General features: G+C 41.5%; 1 protein-coding gene and 1 long non-coding RNA gene across 3 annotated transcripts; one reads left to right on the top strand and one right to left on the bottom strand.

Moving 5' to 3' along the window:
- Positions 1 to 877: 877 nt before the first annotated feature.
- LOC147134973 (aconitate hydratase, mitochondrial-like) lies at positions 878 to 20,155 on the top strand. The gene is made up of 18 exons (XM_086055625.1): positions 878 to 952; positions 1,900 to 2,042; positions 2,120 to 2,378; positions 2,563 to 2,655; positions 3,681 to 3,839; positions 3,945 to 4,095; positions 4,816 to 4,920; positions 5,029 to 5,120; positions 7,972 to 8,077; positions 8,472 to 8,629; positions 8,780 to 8,853; positions 9,054 to 9,165; positions 9,367 to 9,549; positions 9,716 to 9,811; positions 14,489 to 14,680; positions 16,548 to 16,680; positions 17,430 to 17,551; positions 17,805 to 20,155. The coding sequence occupies exons 1-18, from the start codon at positions 917 to 919 to the stop codon at positions 17,934 to 17,936; spliced, it is 2,346 nt and encodes a 781-aa protein (XP_085911751.1). The 5' UTR covers positions 878 to 916; the 3' UTR covers positions 17,937 to 20,155.
- Positions 8,261 to 14,031, bottom strand: LOC147134974 (uncharacterized). Of its 2 annotated transcripts, XR_015090122.1 has the most exons (4): positions 13,819 to 14,031; positions 11,104 to 11,270; positions 9,517 to 9,784; positions 8,261 to 9,433 (listed from the first exon to the last, which is right to left on the bottom strand). It is a non-coding gene; the product is annotated as an uncharacterized LOC147134974 (long non-coding RNA). The 2 variants fall into 2 exon arrangements; XR_015090121.1 differs by having other exon boundaries at positions 8,261 to 9,784; positions 13,819 to 13,959.
- Positions 20,156 to 20,306: the final 151 nt, after the last annotated feature.

Below are 20,306 nucleotides of genomic sequence, written 5' to 3'. Positions count from 1 at the left end.
ACATCACAACTGCTCACAACGACCAACCACGGCTGAACTGTTTTCTGAATCTGAGCCGTGCTAACCAGTCAACCACTATATCATTAAATTAAAAAAGCATCTCACCGGGTAACATCGATGAATAATTTTGAATGAAACTTATTTCACCCCATTTATTTGATCCTTTTTTTTAAGTGAGGAAAGGTCCACATTTCATTCCAACATAAGTTATTTGCACAGCAGTGCCAATGTGATATTGCAGGTGATGTACTAGATACAAAATCAGATTCGAAAAGAGCATGGACTCTGCGATTGTTTTTATGACACGATGGGTTCAAGCACAATTAATTGGGGATTCAGTAACATCAGTGATGGGAGCATCAAACACAGAGCCATATATGCAACCCCTAAACAGCACGCATACACCAGAAAAAAAAATCAATCAAAAACTGCAGCAAACTGTTTAGGCATCACAGGTACCTGATTGTAATACAGTGTACTTAAATAACAGGTCTTTAAAAGATACAAATAATGACTATTTGGCCAGCACTATTGTGATCCTTGGAAAAATGTTTCTCCACAAATGTAAAATGTTGAAGATGAAACCAAATTTCTTCTATTTTCACATCGAGTTTGCTTCTTTTTCGAAGACTGTGAGACTTAAAAAATAGAAATGCTATTAATCTTATTTGTATAATTGACAAATACATGTTATGTGAAAAGCCCTAGCATTTTTTGTTATTAATATTTTATTTTATTGTACTTTATTTTATATTGTGTACTGGTTCCTGTTTGACTGTTGTATTTCTCTATGATAAAATCAATAGTCGTTGTTGAAAATAAAATTTGTAATAATAATAATAAAAAAAAACACTTAAATAACAGGTCTGAATTAGGACACGTCATATCAGTGCGACACTCATCCTTACGAAACAAAATGGCGTCCTACTGTTTTACCGTCACTCGGTTGCGGGTAAGAAACTTTTACTTATTTCTTATGACAGATATGAGCTGTCTTTCTAAATGCAATATACATGACAAAAAATGCATTTTGTAGAACGGGGTCCACTAATGATCGTTTATGGCATACTGATTGCGGGTAAAATGCATATTAGAGTGCGGGTTGTATCGTTGCTAGGCAGGTCACTGTGTCCCTGGATGACTCGAAGCTGTGACGCATGTAACCGTGTAGCGGGTATACAGTACTTTGCGTCCGGTTTGACGTGAATATTAAACGTAATATTAAATCATGTCATATACGTTGTCAAATTAGCAAGAGGCAATTGTTCATTCACCTGTAATCCGACTGGACTTTTGCAAGGTGATGGCAAGGTTAAACAATGTTTGGAACATCTGTTGCAACATTTTGGGCAGTGTGTCACATTAGTGATCAGGAGAGTGAATATTATCGTTGTGTCACTTGTTTTGCAAGAGAAAAAAAACGGGGCAGTGGTTAACATGTTGCTATGTTTGCAAGTTGTTGGAACTTGGAAGGTTGGAAAATGTAGCTGAGAAGGGTTCATGTACATATATTCAGAGTGTCCATTGTGACACTGTGATATCAGGCGAAATACAGTTTGATAGAGTATACAGAATTATTGAAGTATTTGTTTTTGCTATAATGCTTAAAAATGGCAGTAATCAGCTATTTCATGTTGGCTGTCATCGTGTATGTCAGTTTCATTAGCATAATCAGTTTTTGTGACTAAAATGTTGGACTTTAACCTTGTTTATAGGCCTTGTTTTTACTGGTCTACCACTTGTTTTGTTTTCAAGCTGTGCTCTCGGTCTGCCATCAATTTATTGCCTTGCTTTCCTTTATTGCATTACTGTATAATTTCAAACTTGGTGTCTATCCCTAAACTGCACAATAAAAGTCATGTTATTTCTTGGAATCTTACTTTGTTTTTCCTGGTGCAGCTGGCCCTTGGAACCGGCGCAAGGCGACTGCATGTGTCTGCTGCCCTCAGTGCCAAGGCCAAAGTGGCAATGAGCCGCTTTGAGCCTGGTTCCAGTGTTAGCTATGAGCAGATGCACGAGAACATCAACATTGTGCGAAAGAGGTCAGTTCCCCAGTGGTCCCATAATGCACCCATGGTAGACTGCTGCAACCCCCTAATTTTTCCGTCCCCTCCATCAGACTCAACAGACCTCTCACTCTGTCTGAGAAGATTGTGTACGGTCATCTGGATGATCCGGCAGGGCAGGAGATCGAGCGCGGTCGCACTTACCTGCGCTTGCGTCCGGACCGCGTGGCTATGCAGGATGCTACAGCTCAAATGGCAATGCTGCAGTTCATCAGCAGTGGTCTACCCAAGGTGGCAGTGCCGTCCACTATCCACTGTGATCATCTGATTGAGGCTCAGATCGGAGGGGCTCAAGACCTGCAGAGGGCTAAGGTGAGCGCAAATGCTAACCTTAAAGTCCAGTAAGTGTAATGCTCAAGTCTCAAATACGTTTGTTTGTATAAGTGCACAAATGTGTGTATAAATGCACAAATGTGGTGTAGTTGTTTATGTTACCTTATGACAAATTTCAAGTTTCATTTATAATAACTCACTATTATATTTACTTCTGACACAGGAAATGAACCAGGAAGTTTATAACTTCCTGGCAACTGCTGGTGCCAAGTACGGAGTAGGCTTCTGGAAGCCAGGTTCAGGAATCATCCATCAGGTGCGTGATTAATGTGGTGTTTACACCTAGCAGTACCATAGTTTTCCCTGGCTCAAATTGAAGTGGAGGTGGCATAATTCTGACCATTTGCACGCTACTGGTTCAAACAAACACTTTCTGTAAAGTATTTGATGTATTTTATTTTCATTAGGCATTTTCTTTTTCTTGAGTACAGAGAAGCCAGTTTTAAATTAAATTATATAATTAACAATCACAAAAGAGCACTGTTGTACAGTTAAATGGGTCCCTGCTACATGGTAGTCGCACCCATTTTAGTTCAACAGTCACAGTGTTCACAGTGTCCTTTCTTCTTACTATTTTCAATTTCTCACAGTAGATTTCAAAGTGCCTTGCTTTGAATCTTTTTGAATATTTTTAATTACAGCAACATTGATGCTTATTTCTGTGAGCCTCTCTATGGATTTTAACATTACAATATAACTGTATATTTGCATTAAGCTAGCAATCTTTTGTTAGACAAAGTCATGTGGTTTGGATAAACATTTTTTGAATAGTGTTTCCTTTTCTTTTGGCTGAAGCAAGCACTGTTCACCTTATTTAGAAAGCTGCTTTCTTTTTGCCGAACTGCGCAGAGTATTCGGGGGGGGGGGGCAGGATAGTGTGCAATGCTTGTTTGACGTCCTTTTTTCCTAATAAATGAGATCTGCTTGGTTACAAAAGAAACAATATTTACCATTTTGAAAATCCTGAAAATTGTCCCACACATTTGCAGTTGGGCAGCAAATTTGCCATTTTTCTCATTGTGTTTATTTGTGGTGCAGTTCTTCTAAATGGTTTTAAGAGTCACTCCCAACTGTTTCTAATACAGAAATAGCGCAATTGAAGTTAAAAAAATGAGGCTGTTCTGATAAAGATTTTCATTATGTCAGAGCTTCTTGGGCCAGAGGCGGCTCTCAATTTGGCAGAGGTGGCTGCCTACAAATTTTATACACAGAAAAAGCGCATTTGCATATACCATCAGGGAATGGACATGTGAAATTGAGAATGTCTCTTGTGTTGTGCAGATCATCCTGGAGAATTATGCATATCCTGGGGTGATGCTGATTGGTACAGACTCACATACTCCCAATGGTGGTGGTCTGGGTTGTGTCTGTATCGGCGTTGGTGGGGCTGATGCTGTGGATGTCATGGCCGGAATCCCCTGGGAGCTCAAGTGTCCCAAAGTGAGTTCTTTCCATTATTTTGGACAAAACGGGATTTTCTTGATGAGTTTTGAGTGTGTTCGTCTCTAATTTTGTATTCTTACCTGGTTTGTGTTTTGCTTACAGGTGATTGGAGTGAAGCTAACAGGCTCCCTGTCTGGCTGGACTTCTCCAAAGGATGTCATCCTGAAGGTGGCAGGCATACTGACTGTAAAGGGTGGCACCGGTGCCATTGTAGAGTATCATGGGCCTGGAGTTGACTCAATTTCTTGTACAGGTAAGGGGGGGGTGTAAAGGCCCTGTTACACCAAACCGACGTCAGAGGTCGTGAAGCGTTGTGGCGTCTTTCAGCGCCGTCTGATTGGTGTAGTGACCACCGTCGTAGTGCCGTAACCCGTCTGTAAGCGTCTGGGGGGCGTTTACGCATGTTGAATCGGCGTCGCCGGTTGTGACATTTGGTCACTCTGATTGGCTGTTAGCTAGAAAATCAGCACCAACGGGATGTGACAAATGCGGATAAACAGTGAAGCACGCTTTTGCCGCCTTAATCTTCTTACAAGTACAAGAGCGAGGGTTAACAATGTAAGTATTTCACAATGCCGTGTCAAGAACGTGAGGGTTACTATGCGTGGGAGTTCATCGTGAGCGAAGAATATAGCCGAATGCATTGTTTACGTTTTTATAATCCGCCCCCGGCCAACATCTTTCCGAGAATAGTGACTACTATGATATGGAAGGGTATTACATCTTATGCATGCGCAGAAGGTACTTTAATGGTCAGCGTCGCTGTCTGTCGTTACGTTGCATTTTTCCAGCGTGACGTGCCGACAGCCGGCCGGACGCCACAGGGGGTAAGCGTCTGTCACTGTTGGTGAACGTCGTTTTGGTGTATCAGGGCCTTAAGATCAACGGAAAGCAGGAATATGCCCACCTTTTGACAATATTCTTGCAGGTTAGTGCTTTTCTCCTAGATGTAGGTGATCCTTTTACTTACCAGGTATGGCCACCATCTGCAACATGGGTGCTGAAATTGGCGCTACCACGTCCCTTTTCCCCTACAACCATCGCATGAAGACTTATCTTGAGAAAACTGGCCGTGGAGGTAAGTTGTTTTGACAGTCTTTCTTGTGAGTTGTGATATTTAGTCAGTGTTCAATCATTCATCTGTATTTATGTGATTCATGATTCTTCTTTTCTATTCGTTCCATAGAGATTGCTTCTCTAGCTGATAAGTTCAAAGATGACTTGGTTCCTGATGATGGTTGCGAATATGACCAGACCATTGAGATTAACCTTAGTGAGGTGCAGTATGTTGTTAAAGTCTTTTAAATATTTAATAATTTCAATGAATTATTACGTGTTAATTCCTGACGGGAACAAAAAAAAAGTGCAACTAGGAGAAATACTAGTCTGCATACCGACCACGTCGAGGTGCCCTCAGGCAAGGCAAAAATAAGAGTAGTTCAATGCAAAAAAAAAAAATGACATGAAAATTAATGCATTTAAATAGAGATAGACTTCACACAAATGACTTGGTTCACCTCTGTGTTCTTCTGAGCATAGTTTCTTTGAAGCAGGGGCGGAGCCAGAATGTGGCTAATGGGTGGGCCTGGTAAAATCAGGGTAGGCCTGAATATTTCTCTCACTGAGCACAATCCTCCTATCCCGACACATCGTATATTCAAATAAAATGACAAACTGAATAATATGAAGTTCAGAACTTCCTTAGACAACCGCAATTATGCCATTCTTAATGTAAAAATCACAGCAAAACATAAATTCAAAAATAATTTAATAATAATTTACAAAAAAATTCAAAGTATATAATTTTTTTCATGAATCTCATTGGGTGGGCAGTCTGTCAATCTCTGTGGGCAGTCTGTCAATCTGGGTGGGCCTGACACACCCAGGCCCACCCGTGACTCCGCCCCTGCTTTGAAGCATTATAAACTATCCAAAACAATACTGGGAGGGAAAAAGACAAATGACTGTTATTTGTCTCTTTTGCTTTTTATTCAATTTTTTTTTTACCATGGTCATCTGAAGCAGTGTTTAAATATGGTCTAAAGTAACAAGTAAACTTGCACTTACTACAGTGATGGTAATAATTTAATGAATACGATTCAAGTGTTACTGTTCTGAAATAAGGCCTATTTGGAAGATATTGTATGGGATACATTTGAATGTTTTTTGTTTACTTTTTTGCTGGTCCATGGCTTATCGTAAAGGTGTTTAATCATGGGAAGAATTATTATTATTTTTAATTGATTCATTGGTTAATCGAAAAAATAATCGGCAGATTAATTGATTATTGAAATAATAGTTAGTTGCAGGCAGCCCTACCAATAAAACAGTAATGTGGTTTTAGTCGGCACTCTTAAGCCTAGAACACTAACGTCGGGTGATTTTCTCCCGCACAATTTTTTTTATGTGATATTTTGTATTGGGAAATAAAACAAGACAACTTCCAATTTGGCGCACAGTGTTGTACTTTTACATAAATTGATGAAAACTGTATTATCGGGTTAAATGTACCCAACGTTTGTGATGGTGTTACTAATTGTAACGTTAGTGTTCTAGCGTTAAGAGATGCTGACATGTATGTGGGACGTTGGGAACATTGTGGCATTGGTCTAAAATTTGATTTCAAATGGAATTAAATAGTCTTGAATTGAACCTGCTTAAACTGTAGGAAGTTCTAGAATCTGTTATTTAAAGTCAAAAGTTGGTGCCCCTCAGATTTTGCAATGTCATTTGAAAGAAATCATCAGAGCTTTTTTGCCGGGCCGGTCGCGAGCCTCCACCCTTGACCTGGATACCCTTCCGGCCCGACCCTCCAACCATATTCATAAACATTGCCCGCCCCCGCCCCGTTCCGCCCCCCTCCAAAAAAAGTGTCCGAGATTGACGCCGCCGAGGGAGAGATGCTAAAGGCAGAAGCTTTTTAAGGATCATTAGTTGGCTAATTCACAATTCGAACCCGCTGTGGACACGCTTCAAAATGCGCCACTAGTACTTTACTACTTACCCAACTGCCTGTGCTTACTTCCATTGCGAGCCCCGCGGTTGGTTTTGTCGTATTGTGTAATTATTTGGGTCCAACAGACGGCCAGAAGTCGCATTCAACAAGTTACTTATTTATTTTGTACACTTCCCTTCGTTCACGGCCTTCAAAATAAAAGCATACCAGCAAACCACTATACACAGCAGGTTTGCTACGGCATATTTCCGGAAGTAGAGGACGCCAGAAGAAGTGCATGAACTCAACCTTGATGTGGCAGCGTCATACCTGAGTCCTGCGCGCAGCTTAATATCCTCGTGGACACAAGTTGTTTTGAAACCATTAAGTTCCAAGTCGGGGGGCGTCGCTTCAAAAAGACAGCGACAACAATGGATATCGTACCTGCTACAACCATAAAGGGTCCGAGATTACGAGACAATGCATTTAATTTTATTGCCAAACTAATTTGTTTTGCAGCAGCAACGAGCTGTGTGCTGCATCCTCTCTCTCCTCCTCTCCGTGTGGGAAACTGCATGTCATCGCAACATGTGTCATAATGGACCGATCAGAGCAGCAACAATTCATGATGGGCAACAATTTTGGCATGTGTTGCAGACCTGTCGCCAACAGTCACGTGAATCAACGTGGCAGTTGTCGCTCGCGCCGACTCGGGAGTAGAAAGAAGCCTGAAAAGAAGCCTTTCGCTGAGTAGGCTGAGATGAAATTTGGCCGCTTCGCGACCACGTCAAACGCATGAGGGCCGATTAGTGGGCCGGACTAAAATCCACTTCTGGCCATGCTCAGTCCAGCCATTTTAAAAAATTTGACACCCAACGGCCCCCCCGCCCTAAAAATGGGCATCCGGTCGGTCTGGCCCAGGGACGGACTGCCCAGCTCTGGAAATCATGATATGTCATCATGCTCTTAATGAAATAATTTCACTTCAGCCAATTTTACGTTCTTCTATTGTTCATTGTTAGACTGAAATGTTTTTTTTTTTTTTCCACTCCCGTTTCAGTTTCATTCTGTCACATGTTCCGCCTCGCTGTCTATTCAGCATTGTTGGACACAAATTCTGCTTCATTGTTTAGTTGCAAACATACCCACGTAATGATTGTCTTGTCTTTATTCATTGTTTAACTCTGCTACCAGTTGAAGCCACACATCAATGGGCCTTTCACTCCTGACTTGGCCCACCCTGTGTCTGACATTGGTGCCATTGCTCAGAAGAGCGGCTGGCCCCTCGAGGTTAAAGTTGGTAAGTCTTTGTTTTTTTTCATCTCTAATACTTTGTCGATTGAAATGGGATATTTCTTTCCTTTTTGCCACCAGCTGTGTTATTGACCTGCTATGATCACATTACTGCTGAATCAGGAAGCTCAGGGTTCTCCTCTTTCAACTCTCACACAAATCACAATATAAATGTTCTCTGATCAAACTAATTTTGTAATGATGAAGAATATATACACAATATGAATGCGGATAAATAGTTGCATCAAAAGATGAAAAACACCCATCGGTGTGATTTCTGTTCTGCACCACAGCAAACAGCAACTCTAATGATACACATATTCGAAATGAGTACCTCTTATGTTGGATCTCATCAGATTGTGCATGCGTACCTAATGAGGGTTTTGACACTGAACCTGCAGGTCTGATTGGTAGCTGCACAAACTCAAGCTACGAGGACATGGGCAGAGCCGCCTCTCTCGCCAAGCAGGCCTTGGACAAAGGCATGAAGTGCAAGGCCCAGTTCACAGTCACCCCTGGTTCGGAACAGATCCGTGCCACCATTGAGAGGGACGGATATGTGAGTCAGAACTTCGTACAATGTCCAATACAGTATACTTAATTCATCAATCGGCATAATTATTAACACATAAGCTGTGTGTGTGGGTGTGTGTGTGTGCATGGAAGAAACGGGAAAGCATCTCTTTACAATTAATGTTGTCTCATCTAGGCCAAGATCCTTAGTGATGTTGGTGGCATTGTACTAGCCAATGCATGTGGACCTTGCATTGGTCAATGGGACAGGTACGACTTATACTGTTTAGTTCACTGACCAGAGTCAAAAATGGAAATGTAATGTTTCTAGGATAGAAATTAATAAAGGACTTTTTTTTTTTTTTTTTTATTACTTTGATTTGAACTTTACAAAATTGACTTAATGAAGTTCTGAATGCCAAATAGGAAGTCTTTCACGCTAAGATGCTGTGCATATTCACTGTCAACAGGAAGGATGTGAAAAAAGGAGAGAAGAACACTATTGTCACTTCCTTCAACAGAAATTTCACTGCTCGGAATGATGCTAATCCAGCTACTCATGCTTTTGTCACCTCCCCCGAGGTAAACCTTGCTGTAGGCCAAAGCATTGCAATATGTGGAAATACAGCTCAGATGCACAAACATAAATAAAGTAATTAAACCATTTGAAAACTGCACTATTAGCATTATAATTGAAAATATTGGGCAGTGTCAAAATTAAGTATTATAACTCTCAGTTTTGGTCACTGCGACTTTAAATGCTTCTTCTGTAACATGTTGTAGATTGTCACTGCCTTGGCTCTCGCTGGCACCCTCAACTTCAATCCAGAGACAGACTACTTGACCGCTCCTAACGGAGAGAAATTTCAGTTGGAGCCCCCCAGTGGTGATGAGCTCCCCTCCAGAGACTTTGACCCTGGCCAGGACACCTACCAGCATCCTCCAGCTGAGGGCAGCTCTGTTAAGGTCAGCTCAATCAATTTGCTTTTAGTAGTGGGACAACATCAAGGAAAAACAGTTAGCAATGTAGTACGCTAGAGAGTGTTAAGTCTTATTCAAATACAATTAATTGTAGTCCGTATTTTAAAGAAAAGCGGGAAAACAATAAGGACTTATATTTGATGTTGTCCAGGTGGACGTGAACCCTTCCAGCAATCGCCTGCAGCTACTGGAGCCCTTCGACAAGTGGAGTGGAAGAGACCTGGAAGACATGAAGGTCCTGATAAAGGTGAAACCAAAGTCTCAGTTCCCTGAAATAATTTGAGCTTCTTTAATACGCACAACATATGACATACTCTCTAGTTAGTCCAACTCGTTCTGTAGTTGGATTCATTTTTCTTTGATTTACAGTGAATTCACATTTTTGGGGGGGTATATATCCCAGACCCACTCGCAGTTGGTGAAAATCCGTGTTATATCGAGACCATATCAAAAATCTGTTTTAAAAAAAATATATAGTTTTACCCCTCCTGCGTGCTATGAACACATCTAAACGCCTGTCACTCGCACGTTCTACTAATAAGAGTTAATGCAAGGGTTGTCCCGGTCTGATGGACATGATCAGAAATAGGTGCAGAGAGCCGATGAATTTTAGCTTGTCGGTCTCTGCTAAAAAAGATCAGATTTTTAAAAATGTTCTTAATTCCTAAAGTCAAGAATATTTTATTCTTTACTTGATTTGAACCACTGCTGATTTACAGCCATATACTAAGGTATCATCTTGGGATAACTACATTAAAAACAATAGACGATTGAGACAATTTTGATGTGGTCTTGTTTTTCTTCTTCATTGCATATCAGCGGTATTGAATGGGGACTCGGTATCGGCAGATACTCAAAATCAAGTAACCTGGACTTAGATCGGGACATCTTGAGTTAATGCGTCCTTGCTTCAAGCTGCTTTCTGTCACTCTCAGTTGAAGTTTACTGTGAAACTGCCGCATGAGAGGCTGCTACCTTTATGTTAACTTATAATGTGAGGCACACAATAGAGGGGCTAGCAGAAATTAGCATTGACGTCATGGTAATTATAAGTCTTCAAAGAACCGCTACGGTACTTTACCACAGCACAACGGCTGAGCCGTGATTGGTCGTTGTGTGCAGTTGTGATGTCATTTTCAGTTGACAGAAGACAAAATGGCCGCCCCAGAGATTGCTAAAAATTAGTGGATTAACATTTATTCCACAAACACAATATTTATTAGAATTCCCTGCTTCAACTAGTGGGCATGCATAGAACATATTCTTGAGGAAAAAAAAATAATATTTGCATTGACTTCCCCTTTAAAAATCTGCAGGGAAGCAAGGACGTGATGATCCGTGATACATCCATCCATCCATTATCTGTACCGCTTCTCCTCACAAGGGTCGCGGGGCGTGCTGGAGCCTATCCCAGCTGTCAATGGGCAGTAGGCGGGGGACACCCTGAACTGGTTGCCAGCCAATCGCAGGGCACACAGAGACAAACATCCGCACTCACAATCACACCTAGGGGCAATTTAGAGTATCCAATCAACTTACCATGCATGTTTTTGGAATGTGGGAGGAAACCGGAGTGCCCGGAGAAAACCCACGCAGGCACGGGGAGAACATGCAAACTCCACACAGGGAGGCCAGAGCCGGGATCGAACCCGCGACCTCTGAACTGTGAGGCGGACGTGCTAACCAGTCGATCACCGTGCTGCCATCTGTGATACAATACAATACAATTTTATTTATATAGCGCATTTCATAACAGCTAGAGTTGTAACAAAGCACTTGACAAACAATACAATAACTAAAGAAAAACAATACAAGGCTGTCATACACTTATTAATAAATATAGATATAAATAAATAATAATAAATAAAGACAATAAATTAACATAAAACATTATGTACAATTGACACCGGAAAAGAGCCGAAAATTTCAGGTCTGATCAAAAGCCAGAGAAAATTAATGTGTCTTCAACCGGGTTTTAAAAATGGACAGAGAGGGCGCTTGCCTAACAACCAATGGGAGGTCATTCCAGAGGGAAGGACCAGCGACACAAAAGGCTCGATCCCCTCTGAGGCTCCGCTTGGTCCTCGGCACCTCGAGCAGCGCCTGGTCAACAGACCTGAGGCTGCGGGAAAGTGCGTAGGAGTTGAGGAGCTCAGAGAGGTACGCCGGGGCGAGGCAATTTAATGATTTAAAGACACATAGGACAATCTTAAATTGAACCCTGAAATGCACTGGGAGCCAGTGAAAGGAGGCCATAATTGGTGTTATGTGCTCGATCTTCCGAGCTCCAGTTAGTAGGCGGGCAGCAGCATTTTGGACCAACTGGAGACGTTTGAGGGAGGACTGGCTGACTCCAAAATAAAGTGCATTGCAGTAATCTAGCCGAGATGTAACAAAGGCATGGATCACTGTTTCTAAGTGCTGATGGGAAAGGAGGGGCTTTACCTTAGCCAGCTGTCGACTTTACAACAGCGCTGATTTGCTGGTCCAATTTAAGATCACTGTCCATTTTAAAACCCAAGTTTGAGACTGTTTGCTTCAGATATGAAGACAGGGGGCCCAGGTCAACAGGGTGGGATGGAGATGAGCCACTAGGACCGAACACCATAACTTCTGTTTTCTTTTCGTTGAAATTTAGTAAATTCAGTGACATCCAGTCTTTGCAGGACAAAAGTGGTGGTCTTAAGGAGAAAGCCTCTTTTTTTGTTTAGCGGGATATAGGTTTGACAGTCGTCCGTGTAGCAGTGGAAGGAAATACCGTGTTTTCTAAGAATGGAACCCAGGGGCATCAAATACAATGAGAACAGCAATGACCCCAAAATAGAACCCTGTGGAACACCATATGATAGAGGGGCAGAGCGGGACTCAGAGGAACCTAGGCTAACAGAAAAAGTCCTGCCAGCTAAATAGGCTCCAAACCATCATAGAGCGCATCCACTGATGCCCACTTGGTGTTGCAAGCGAGTCAAAAGAATACTGTGGTCTACCGTATCGAAAGCTGCAGTCAAATCCAACAAAACGAGATATACGTGGTCTCCAGTGTCATTTGCCAGGAGGATGTCATTGAAAACACGTAGCAGGGCTGACTCTGTGCTATGCATCTTCTTCAAGCCGGACTGGAAAACTTCCATGACATTGTGTTTATCCAAGTAAGATCTTAGCTGTGAGTGCACCACTTTTTCCAGAATTTTAGACAGAAAAGGCAGCTTGGAAATGGGTCTAAAATTTGATAGCACAGCTTGATCAAGGCCAGTTTTTTTCAGCAGGGGTTGCACTACAGCATGCTTAAAATGTTGGGGGACCACAACAGAAGACAGGCTGCTGTTGATAATGGCCAAAACCGATTTACCAATTGTCGGCACAATCTCCTTAAAGAAGTGTGGGGGAATGGAGTCATAAGAAGAGCCCGATGGTTCCATATGGCAAACCACTTCCTCCAAAAATGTCAAAGAAACCGGCTCAAAGGAATCAAACACTGCTGAACAAGTAACTTGGACAGAGGGGTCAAATGTGGCATTCAAAACAAGAGAGTGCTCTCATTGAACCATGGCTCCGGTCTAATTTTTTGCCGCATAATTCTTAATGGAGCCACGAAGTCCAAAATATTAAGGCAAGATGAATGGAACCAAGTGCTGAGCTCCTCTGTTTGAAGAGGGAACACAGAGCTGATCAAAGGCATCAGAGAACTGCCCAGCAGTGAGGTGGTTGAAAACCCGGGCCTTGCGCTCGCTAGCATTAACTCTGACAGCACTGGAAAACATTACATCAAAGAGCACAGTCATATGATCAGAAAGCACATTGTCCAAAACTTTCAAATTTGAGACCGACAGACCATAAGAAAGGACAAGGTCTAAAGCATGTCCTTGTTTGTGAGTGGAGCCAGCCAGGCACTGCACCAAATTGAAAGAGTCAATGAGTCTTAAAAGGTGCCAGTGGTTTTTCAGGACAGCACACGTGAATATTAAAGTCCCCCATGAACAGGATGCGATCATATCGCAACATGATTTCGGCAAGAAGATTTGAAACGTCATTCAGAAACTCCTTGTATTTGGGAGGACGGTATATGACAGCGCAGAGCACAGGCACAGCATTGGCACGGTACTGGCAACTTCAAAGAAAGTGCCCTCAAAGCTGCTGAACGGTTAAATTTGATTTTAAAAACAGTCGCCGTTCCTCCACCTCGGCCTGAAATTCTCGGCGCATCCAAATAAGAGCATGCAGGCGGTAATAGTTCAAGCATCGCACTGCACTCACCGGCGCAAGTCCAAGTCTCCGTCAGGCAGAGGAAATCCAAGTCGCTGGAAAGAAATAGCTCCCTCAGGATAAACGATTTGTTCGTCAACGACCGGGCGGTCAACGACCGGGCGGTCAACAACGCTATCCTTGTGGGGGCATCAGCAGCAGCAGGTGTGCGTGTCACCTCCGATTGGCGGGCCCTGGGAAGCTCCTTGAAAAATTGGCAATTCACACCGAGTCCGATGGCGCGAGGTAGGCGGCGGATTCCTCGCCGACGGGGATCAGGCAGCCAGCAGTGGGGTCCCGGGCGAGGCACAGCGGTGGAGTACGTCCGTGCGTCCGGGACGGAGCAGGGGACGAAGCGTGCACCTGCTCCATTTTCAATCTCGCTAGCTTGCCTCGGCGCCGTTTTCTCCGCAGTGGTAGCGCTGGGAGATGGAAGAGGTCCGCCACGATGTCAGCGGGCAATGTCTCTTTCCAGTCGTGCTCAAACATACCCAAACTTCCAACGCCGCATCGCAAGTCCAATAAAGTTTGGCGATCATACACAAGCAGAGCGTTTGTGAATGAAGCACCAATCAGACAAAACAGTAAAATGAACCGAATTGTCAACTGACTTGATAGGGACTTAAGATGCCTATGGTAAATTCCAATTTCTTGTTCCTCTCTTGTCATTTTGATCTTATAGGTGAAGGGAAAGTGCACCACTGACCACATCAGTGCCGCCGGGCCTTGGCTGAAATTCCGTGGTCACCTCGACAACATCTCGAACAACATGCTGATCGGTGCTGTTAACACAGAGAATGATGCAGTCAACAAAGTCAAGAACCATCTTACTGGAGAGTATGATGGAGTGCCGGATGTGGCTCGCCACTACAAGGTGAGCTTCAAGTGTTGCCATTTGAAGGCGGAGATGCAAATACGCCGATTATCACAGAGTATATGCTCTCGACTAGGGATAGACAGATATGCTTTCTTCAGGGCCGATACCGATTATTAGTAGTCAAGGAGGCCGATAACCGATATTTGAAGCCGATATTTATTTACCTCCTTCCAGTAAATCCACTATAACTGAAATGTTTATCTTTCGCACATCTTTGTTTTATCGTTCAAAAACATAAAAGTGAATCCTCAACGCAGCTACTAGCCAGAAAAATAAGCATGTTTCCAAGACCGGACTTTCACATGCAGTACCTTGCCGTCAATTTTACAGCACTTGGAGCGGTGGTTGTTTTAAAGTGCTCTATAAAGTTGTGTTTAGCTTTTCATTACGTGCCTTACACACAGCCACGCACACACTGGCACTCACTCGCATCTTACTTTTATCACCATTTCCCGATATTATCAGCAACTTCTCTCAGGAGCCATGTCATTCACAAAACAAATTAACTGTTGTGACATTGGGGGAGTGGTTAGCTTGAGCCGCAAGGCACCTTACTGTGGCGAGCAGAACTGCCCCTTGTGTTTATATGACATAGAAATGTTACAAGTGAGTTATAGTAGACTGACATTTACTAAAATGTCACCGAAGTCTATTGCATTACCTTGAACTACTAACTCGCCGACTCCCGTCGTGTATGTGCCTAGCTCGTCCAGGAGACAGAGCGAGAGAGCAAGCAGGGGACAAGCACGCAGTTTTACGCTGGTTGGCTGTTACGCACTGCACAAGGAACCAATCAGATGGTGCTTTGGGCGGGCCAATCTGCCTGTGCAGGGCCAGTCGTGCAGCAAACAGAGAGAGAGAAGCACGCTGCAGCAAGCACAAATAAAGCAGTTTTTAATTTATCGGCCTTAAAATGAAAAAAAAAAAAAAAAAGGCTTGTGCCGAATCGCCAAAATGCCAAATATCGGCCCCGATAATCGGCCTGCCCGATAACCGGTCTATCCCTACTCTCGACCCATCTTTGTGAAAATCTGCAATAGGGAGGGACTATATAAAAACTTTTTTTTAACTATAGTTCTACTGCAGCTTTAAAAATGTTTAAACTTAAAGCACAATTCTCTCTTACTATCAAGAAATGTGAGAGTGGTAAAACATCACTTTGAGGAAACGAAATGAAGACTCTCACTTGAAGAGGCAAAGCATGCTTGTTTCACACTGTCACTTATCACAAGCAGTTGAAGTTTACAGTCAAACTGACATAAAACAAATGAGAATTAAGCATTTTATATTTAAACACCAAAATGTGTAATCAATCCTAATCCACATGAAGCCTTTTTGAGTGGTGGCTCCCTCAGAACCGGCATTGGCCCTGTATATTCATGATTTAATACGATAAGTCTTTATACTGTATTCTTTATGCTGTTTTATTTAAGCATTTAAGAAATATTACTTCTCTGTAGTTACTTTTTTTTGTTTTTTATGTTCACCCCCTAACTATAAAATCGAATTGAATACTTAACATTTGACATTTTCTGGGCTTTATATGTTGTTCAAACCATTGCTTATGGAAGGATGTGACCTAACGTGCAAAAAAATGTTCTCCTGGGGGTTAAGACCATGCAATGTCGTTAATATGTTGTCAATTATGGGCATGTGAAGCCCTTTGAGACTTTCTTGTGATTAAGGGCTATATAAATAAATTTGACTTGACTTGACTTCACTGGCAAGCGGCACGAAACCCACTTCCTCAAGGAGTCTCGGCTCAATGTTTGGTGCGCATCAGGGTTCGGAGCCAAGCAAATGCTATTCAGTGTTTGTCCTCACCAAGCCACACTTCACAGCAGCCTTTAACTGTCTAACCCAGGCCAATGGAGTTGACTGGGTGGTGGTTGGAGATGAGAACTACGGTGAAGGATCCAGCAGAGAGCACGCTGCCCTGGAACCTCGACACTTGGGGGGACGCGCAATCATTGTCAAAAGCTTTGCTCGAATCCACGGTAAGTTTTTGAGGGAACTTCAAAGATTACTTTAACAGCAAAGACTCTACCCATCCTCCATCTGTGCATTTTCTACACCGCTTAATCTGAAAACTGCAACATGCATCTACTTGTAGTGAGATGATCACCTATAAATTTGACATATAGAGATAGACAACTTCATTCAGTCAAACAAACCTATGTTTTTGGATAGTTGGAGGAAGTCAGGGTATCGGGACAGTATCTACTACAAACACCCACATGCATTGTCTCACATCTCCAACTGCTCCAAATTGTAGTTTTAAAGTGGAAGTCAAACCCCAAATTTTCTTGACAATATTCTTTCTTTTTTTTTTGTTCTATGTGCCTCCACAAATCTAAATATTCTGATTAATAATTGCATTTGTGGAATATCAAGTTAAGCAGCAAAATTTTCGGTTTTTAATCCATCTCAGGGGGCGGCCATTTTGTCACTTTGTGTCGATTGAAAATGACATCACAGTTGCTCAGGGCTCAGGTTTTGATCAATCACGGTTCACCTGTTTTCTGTAGCTGAGCCATGATTGGTTGTTACCTGAGCCCCGAGCAACTGTGATGCCATTTTCAGTTGACAGCAGGTAACAAAATGGCCGCCCCCTGAGATGGACAAAAATGGGTGGATTTTACTGCTTCTTTGTTGTTGTTGGGTTTTTTTTCAATTATTGTTGTGAATTTTTTTTTTTTTAATTAGCATTATTATTATTATTATTATTTATTTATTTTTTTTGCAGAGACTAACCTGAAGAAGCAGGGTCTGCTGCCACTAACATTTGCCAATCCAAGTGACTATGACAAAATTCGCCCCGATGACCACATTTCAATCACCGGCTTGAAATCCTTTGTCCCTGGCAAGGTAGGCCACCCCCTGCATCCATTAAACAGCCATGAAGAGCGTCCTATTCTTGGCAATATATACGCTAATTCTGAGTGACGGTGTCGGAGAGCTCTTAATTTAAACAATGTTCATTATTGCACTTGAAGTTAACGTTGCAGTGCAGTTTTACACCACTGCAAATTACGACCACAATGATAAACACATTGGAGTGACTCCTGCCTGGAGTGACTATAATGCACATGAGTCATTAATGATCTGTTTCCTCCTTTAGCCACTGACAGCGGTTATCAAACATAGTGATGGCAGCCAGGAGTCCATCTCCCTAAACCACACTTTCAATGAGACGCAGATTGGGTGGTTCAAAGCTGGCTCTGCGCTCAACAGGATGAAGGAGCTCCAGTAATTGGTTGAGGGATGGAAGGCGAGGCTTAAAGTGGCAATCGAAGGGTCTTCGCATGGATGAAGAAGGCAGGAAATGTGAATGTAGTGGAGGAAGAGACCGTGTGAACACTTATGATAATCGCACTTGTAGTCCTTTTTGGAAAGAACACATTCACACACACAAGGTCGCTGGACAGATGAAAAGCGCACACAGCCATTGATTAGATTGCACAATGCAGAGTCATACAAAAGCACAGCCAACTTTTTGTGAGAAGCTTTGCAAATCATCAATTTCACGTTGTATCATACTAACTTGCGTAGTCCTTATTTTAGTAACACACACTGTTTACGTATGGCTTAACATGACCCTGCAGCATTTTATACATTGACAGTTGTCCTTATATACAGTGAGATTAATAAGTATTTGACCTCCCTGCGATGTTGCAAGTTCGCCCACCTAGAAATTATGGAGGGGTTTGAAATGTTTCTTATAGGTGCATATCTACTGTGAGAGACGGAATCTAAAAAGAAAAAAAATCTGGAAATCACATCATGATTTAAAAAAAAAAATATATATATATATATATATATATATATATATATATTCATTTGTACATGAGTGCTAAAAATAAATATTTGAACAATCAGCCAATCAGCAAGAATTCTGGCCCTCAGACCTATTACTCTGCCTTTAAAAAGTTCACAAATCCACATATTAATCTAAATTAGTAGCAGTCGTTAGCTACCAAACATACAATGTGATTTATGGATTTTTTTTTTCTTTATTGCAACACTGCAACACAGTATAGTGGGAGCAATGGTGAAGTTGCATTCAGTCTCTGATAGTCATCACTGTTGCACTCCTTGTAGCTCTGACTGAAATTATCCGTCCAAACAGATTTCAAAAGCAGAATGTGATTCAGCCCACACTCCTCTATGTAAATTATATTTTGGGTGTTTGTTGATCTTTTCTGGTGTAATTATTGACTTGGACCTCTGCCGTCCTTGATTTAAATTTTGCAAACAAAATAGCCTTTTACTCTGAGGTGTGAGGGAATATCTGTGTATTTCTTGATGTGACCATCTTTCTTACTCCAAACCATGTACATGCTGCTATTATTGTTAGCATTAACTTGCCTTTATGTGTATTTTTGCATTTTCAAAATCTGGAATGGTCAAAACTTGGGGAACTGAAGAGGTAACATATGTCAATCAAGATTAATCAACGTTTTTTCACCATACTTACCTGTAACATGACATTTGCATTGAACAAATTAATTATTTTTCTTTTGAGGGGGTGCAGGGATGGTGGGGGGAGAGTTTGGTCCGCCATGGAGTTTTGTTAACTACCCAACACACAATCTAGTCCAATAATGTCCAGATGCCTGTACACTGGCACTTTGTTTCTTTGGTATTTTTGATGAGTCTTTTATTCTTTGCAGGCATCTAGCTCTTAATAATAAATCTATATTGTGTGTCATTATTTTGGACCTGATAGGTCATGAAATAATTCAGTATTCATACATGAATTCACAAACAATATAATAATGACCTGTATCCTATATGTGCAGTGCAGAAATCATGCGTTTTTTTTAATTTAATTTTTGTCTTCTCGTTCTATACTTTTTTAATATAGTGACGAACGCTCCATAAATGTGCTTAAAAATCAGAGTTTGGTGTAAATGATGTGCTATATTGCTGCACTATGTATAGACACACGTGTACATAACAAAATAAATATATATTAAAGTGAAAGATACTTACTGTTGGCTGCCAGTCTAGATGAGAGCTGTATTCATTCATGGTCCTGATTTCATAATTTGGATATTCATAGTCAGACAAAAGTTGTTAAATACTAAATATTTTACTTGTTACTGTTTTGACAACGTGAATGAGTACCCGTGTTAGCCCTCCATACACTCAAATGTTAAATACTTTGACAGTCATTAACATTTCTCCTATGTGAAGCAATGTTGTTTATGGTTTGGTGCGTTTCAATTGAAAAGAAGTAACAGATGAAATTGTATTATCCGTGTGTGGTCAAGTTCCCTATAATATACTTCACTGGTCTGCTTTTGCAAAAAGAATCAAACGAGAACCACTTCAATTGAATTGTTCCCATAACTCTCTATTTTGTAATTGAACATGATTTTGTAGCTCATGAAAAATGTGTGCAATTTTCATTTTATAATGTGTATGTATCCAATGCTAATAATTAATATAATAAAATAATCAAATTCATTTTACTGTCGGGGTCTTTGTTGTAAACACGCAAACAGAAAAGCAAAGGTCACTGAACCATGATCAAACAAGTTTAGTTTTTAAACGACAAATCTAAATTCACCTGATTGTGAATATGAGCTTTTCAAAAATGAATATTTACAACGGTATT

Source organism: Filicampus tigris, chromosome 16 (genome assembly GCF_054856515.1).
Source record: "Filicampus tigris isolate MCC_2025a chromosome 16, RoL_Ftig_1.0, whole genome shotgun sequence".
NCBI classification, from domain to species: Eukaryota; Metazoa; Chordata; class Actinopteri; order Syngnathiformes; family Syngnathidae; genus Filicampus; species Filicampus tigris.
Note: the sequence above shows the minus strand (reverse complement) of the source record. Positions and strands in the feature narration are given on the sequence as shown.

Bases quoted from the DNA above. Each gene is read 5' to 3' on its own strand.
- LOC147134973 (XM_086055625.1), top strand. From the start codon at position 917: ATGGCGTCCTACTGTTTTACCGTCACTCGGTTGCGG. The intron at 5,121-7,971 runs GTGCAGTATGTT...CTCTGCTACCAG, and splicing joins TTGAGATTAACCTTAGTGAG to TTGAAGCCACACATCAATGG. The intron at 16,681-17,429 runs GTAAGTTTTTGA...TTTTTTTTGCAG, and splicing joins AAGCTTTGCTCGAATCCACG to AGACTAACCTGAAGAAGCAG.